At 38.5% G+C, this 5,609-nt stretch overlaps 1 protein-coding gene across 1 annotated transcript; it reads right to left on the reverse strand.

Moving 5' to 3' along the window:
- Window positions 1-1,329: 1,329 nt before the first annotated feature.
- GNB2L1 (Guanine nucleotide-binding protein subunit beta-2-like 1) lies at window positions 1,330-3,572 on the reverse strand. Its single transcript, XM_051217624.1, has 3 exons — window positions 2,721-3,572; window positions 1,629-2,684; window positions 1,330-1,585 (listed from the first exon to the last, which is right to left on the reverse strand). Exons 1-2 carry the CDS (start codon window positions 3,204-3,206, stop codon window positions 2,262-2,264), a joined length of 909 nt encoding a protein of 302 aa, XP_051065038.1. The 5' UTR covers window positions 3,207-3,572; the 3' UTR covers window positions 1,330-1,585; window positions 1,629-2,261.
- Window positions 3,573-5,609: the final 2,037 nt, after the last annotated feature.

Consider the following 5,609-nt stretch of genomic DNA (forward strand, 5'->3'; position numbering starts at 1 on the left):
GTATAAGTAATCACAATTTATGAATTATGTTTCATTTATTTTAGTTTGTAAGATCGGTCTTTTAAGCTGCAAGACGTTTCCTTTCAACTAACTATTGAGCATATGTAACTGAACTATCTTAAACAGATTTAAACCACCCATCATCAAACAAAGAATATTGGGAAGCGCTTAAGAAAGGGAGCACAATCCGGCCCTATCACTTACGGTTGCTTAAAGTGGCATGTCTTTCCTGTTTGTACCTCTCGAAATTAGTTGTTCTACAGACTACATTGCTCTGATCATATTCACTAATACTATACACTAGTTGTTTCCGTAATTTCGCACCTTCACGCTACTGCTGTTTTCATGGTCATAATAATGAGTTGAGAGATTTAGCGTTGCTATGAAACATGGAGATGAGAGCAGGAAACGTTATTCAAGTTAAGACTATCTGGGTTTTGCCTGAAGGTTGAGATAAATACACTTCTTATAAGGCGAGCAAGGCTTGAATATCACTACCGCAACGTGAGCACTGCGTCCAAAGCGATATATAATGAAATAGTAATCCTGGTTTTCGAAAATAACCATGTAGTTTAAAAGGTATTTGCAAGCCGAGCTATTGTTTTATGTGACTGCCACAATGTAGGTTGTTTTTAATCACAAGAATTCCGTGCTAGCTACAATCCCTAAAGTTCAAGTCAAGCGTCGCTTGTCGAGGTAGGCAGTGGTCAGACGTACGAAACACATGACTTAAACACCTCAGTCGACATACTGTCCTTAACCTCAATAACACCCACTTGGTCGGTTTGCAATAGGTCAAAAATACTTATGATTAGAAACCTCCAGTCTACACGTCTTTAATTTCATACTGTTTCACAGACGTGAGATAAGACAGGAAGGACTGCTACGTGATATGCATGTCCTGTGATTGGAGGACGGACACCACAAATTACTGAATTTGGCAAACACCAACACAACTTTTTGAAGCAGGGGCAGACACCAAACGATTAGACACGGTCAGATCTTCAAAATAATTGAAGGGGCTGACCCGTTCTGCTGCATTTAAGCAACTGTCCCATCTCGTCTTAAATTACCAGCGACCAAAGATGGGAGGACCCGAATGTGCGTAACTGTAGAGTACTTAAAAATCAGTTGAATGGTATTTTAGGATATAAACTCCCCACTGGTCCAATCCCCTGAATTGGAAGTGTTCGTTTATGAAGTCCACATCTGAAACAGTCTCACTGAAACCTGAATTTTGTAATAAACCTCACCGACCAGCCAGCATTGCCATTTATTCTTGCTACATTTCGCGGTTTTGCTCTCGCTGTCTACTGCTGCGTTTGGTTATCATACATTTGAGTTGTCGTCGCTCATCATTCTCCAAGCCCACGAAGATATACACCCGAACTCCCCCAATCAGTGAACAATATCTTCCCAAGCCATTATAGAATAAACTGTTTCGATGCGACCGAACAGTTGCATGGCTAATCCTTTCTAAACGGTTTACTAACATTACAATTCGAAATGTTTTGCTTACATGACTTTCGAATCGATTTTGTATCCACTCAACTGCACATCACTCGATCACGGAACATTATCGCCACTGTTTTTGTATATATATGTTATGATTAATGCACTGAACCTACTAAAGTGACATTTCTAAATAAATTTGATTTACAGCCGGACGCTAGGGACTTAAGGAGCATAATTTCAACTGCTTTCTTAGGTGAAGTTACGTTTCTAAAACAATGACCAACTAGTATCAGACTCCACACTACTCATCAATATATTGATAGTGGTCAAAGTTCAATAGACTGGAAAAATATTTAGTCGTAAACTAATAACGAACGTAAATTGTGATAAATAGTTAAGCTTCGCTAACGGGCAGCGTCAACTGTGGCTGGCTTAATGTAGAGTTAATAACAGCGAAGATTATGGCAACAGGATCTATTAAGTACGTCATATGGTAATTGTTTAGAAACCAGTTAATAACTGTAATGGTTGCTCACGTGATGCCACTGAATTTTAGTATAATCCTTTATTTCCTCAGCTAACTTGATCTACTGAGTTTCGAACAAATAAATGAACTTTCTCCGCATATAGACTAAATGTAATGGGAGGTCTATGCATCGAGGAATAGATACCATGGCTTAAAAAACCTTATTGTACTACGTAAACAGTGCCGGGGTTATCAGTAAGCCTTCTTCCGTGAACACATACAACCTCACTTGAAATAAAAAGTCTTTGATCCCATCAGTACATCATACATATTATTGTTACTAAGCCATTTGCCAAACACGAATGAGATTATCTGAGTATCCAGCAAATAAAGTTTGACCATCAGCAGACCACGCAAGACATGTGCAGGAAGATGTTGATCGTTTAGCAGGTGAGTTTCCTGATATCAATTCAAGGCGCAGATCATCAGCTAAGACTTTATTTTCTAGATCCCATATCTTGATGCTGGATCCAACTGCAGCACAAAGCCAATAACGATTAGGAGAGAAACATAATGCATTGATTATTCCTCCGCTAGGCAGGGTGTACAGGAACTTGTTCAACGCTAAGTCCCATAGCATTGCTTGTCCGTCTTTTCCTCCGCTTGCACAAAGAGAACCATCTGGTGAAACTGTCACTGTGTTGAGATAACCAGTATGTCCGTAATGTGTTGTGCGTAAACTGCAGTCGCTTAACCCCCAGACCTAGGAAAATGAATTACAGAATATCGTATCGCTTACTTTCACTTGCTTGTCCCATCCACATGTAACAACAATAGGGTGATCCGTGTTTGGGGAAAATCGGACGCATGAAATCCAGTCGGTATGCCCACCATCGGTGAATACATACTTACAGTGACCCAAAGTATTCCACAACCTTGCAGTTTTGTCTCGTGACCCACTGACTATCTGTCTGTTGTCTGCACTAAAAGCAACACTCAGAACGCTTTTTTCGTGTCCACAGAACCGACGAGTTGTTTTTCCAGTTTCCAGATCATACAATCTTAAGGTGTTGTCCCATGACCCTGATAGAGCATATAACCCATCAGATGACATAACCACGTCACTGACAAAATGATTATGTCCATGTAAGGACCTCACAGGTACTCCATATTCACCAGATTCTCGCCTTAAGTCCCAAACAATTAGAGATTTATCTGAAATATCTATGTCAGTAGTTAAATATACCTCGAGAAGCTGAAACAAGAAGATCAGGTTGGGTAGCATTCGTCGCTATCTGTGTGACCCACCCACGGTGTCCAGACAGAGTGCCCCGAAACACCAATTGTTCATTCATCCCTGAAACAACGTGACGAGTAACGAAACCGCGCGAGCAAAGACACTGCAGACTGACCTAATTGTTCAATATCCAATAATTGCGAATCAGTCAGTGTAAACTATGACATTTCTTTACCTTCAATTCTCGATATTCATACACAGTCCTGGTCTTAGTTAGCGTCCTATGAACGAAACAGCGTGACTAAAAAGTAACAGGTCGGATGAATACTTGTAATGACTCACTTTTATCACGAGAACGCGATTGGTTTATTGAAAAAAATTATTATTATAACCAATTGTACCAGTGATTGTTTTACTGTGCTCGTTTGTTTAACTGTGCTAATGACAGACATATTGTGCTAGCATTAATCTCTATTATTGTTTCGTGTGTAGTGACTTCGCTGGCACGTACTCCCTTCTGCTGCTTCTGCTTGTACCAATTCTTGGCACGATCTTGGTATTCTTTCGATACCACGAGATCTCCAATCAAATAAACTTGGTTCTATTCCGCCTTCTGATTTTATTGACACGCATTTCTCAGTAGAGGTGTTCATAGTCAACTGGGACTCGACACCACGCTACATACTCACACCATATTTGAAAATTGGAGAGTGAACGACCAGGTAACATTCTCTCAGAAGTCGCCAAAGTTTTAACGATTGCTAAAAATTTAACAATAGTGTATATATAGTTTCTGCGAATTTTCGGCCTAGTGATTTGCATGGTAGCACATTCAAATATGGTTTCGATCATCAAATTTTCTTCATCTGATGCATTCATTTCTATGATTTGTTACCACTTTTACCAGTCGATAAAGTTCATACAGTGTACTCAACGAGTCTCCAGCACAGATTTTCAAGGTTTTAGCCAATGAGGACATAAATTGCGTCTACTTTTTAGCTTCTTTAACTCAATATTCCTGTGAAAACCAAGTTTCACCTGGCAACCGCTCACAGATAGAGGCATTGTCACTGATTTGGATAGACTTCTAGTTATCAAGAGCTTTCTGATAAGACCAGAATTTTTCTCTAGGAATGCTTAATCAGAGTCTAAGGGTCTGTAGCAGTATATTAATTTTGACTCTGATGTGATTGATTTTACTAAACACATCATAGCTGAAGGCTCGATCACGCAACAACTCGTCAACTGAGATCACATACCTTTCGAAATATAGACTACGTTCCTAACGGACCTCAGAACACTTTCACTTATGGCAGCTTTTTTCGACTAGGTTTGAGGTCCTCACTCTTAATTGTGTTACGGACAACAATGTTGTCAGGCCCTTGACGTCCGTGATATCTTTGAATCTTTTTGTGATGACAAGAATAATATCGTTTGCTAACACCTTTATCATTGTTTGAGAAGTATAACTATAATATGAAATTGCTCTGTGTTCAGCAGTAATCATTTTTAGAGCTAACCGTAGGAAAAGTTGGAAATGCCTGTCACTAACCTCATTTATATCTGCTGAACACTCTAATGTTTATCACTATGATTAATGGAGAGCCTACTAGCACCTTTTGTTCTATTTTTTTCGATTTCAAACATACTGCTCTAAACATTACCTCTACACAAAACAATTTGATGCTAGACTCAAACACTTTCTTCTCTTTATACAACCAGATTGTTTATTCTAGTGAAATTCAAGCCGTCGGATTGAGCTGAATACTACCGACCATGGACATTTCGGTAATGTTGGTGACTGAGTCTGATCTACTAGTGTCTCTAGCTCAAAATTGTTTCCGTAGCTTATCTTTTTGATCAGTTTTCGAGATCTTGATGATATGTGAGTTTTTCTGGCAAACCATAGTCTATTATGATACAAAATACTTGATTATCTTTTTCGTGCCTTAAGGTAACCCTCGTGCTATTGATAGAAGAAACCAGACAAGTAGTGAATAGGTCTTTATTTCGATCTTCGCGCAGTCACAGTGGAGCGTGGGATTATTTGTTCAGACAAACAAAGGCTCTCAACATTAAATATAAGATAATAGGGAATATAACGCTTATAAAAAATAAGGAAGTGAATGAATAATTGAACAAAACTGTTTTGGCATATGCTTGGTTGTTTGGGGTCAACTCTTAACCAACCATCCTAAGCTGTTACATCTTCATACTTTGTTACCTTCTATTTTACAGCAAATATTAACTTTGTCTTTAGTACTCAGATATTTTTCCACTTATATAATCAACAACCATAAGTGCCCTCGATTTCTGTAGTAAAAATGTTATACTGTTTGTTCGTATATTATTTTTAAAGCATAGTATAAAAACTATTTTCACTTATTGTCTGACGTCAAAACAGCACTCTTAGTATATTAACGGAACATAATAAAATATTGAAAATATTAA

The sequence above is a fragment of the Schistosoma haematobium genome, chromosome 5 (assembly GCF_000699445.3).
Source record: "Schistosoma haematobium chromosome 5, whole genome shotgun sequence".
NCBI lineage: Eukaryota > Metazoa > Platyhelminthes > Trematoda > Strigeidida > Schistosomatidae > Schistosoma > Schistosoma haematobium.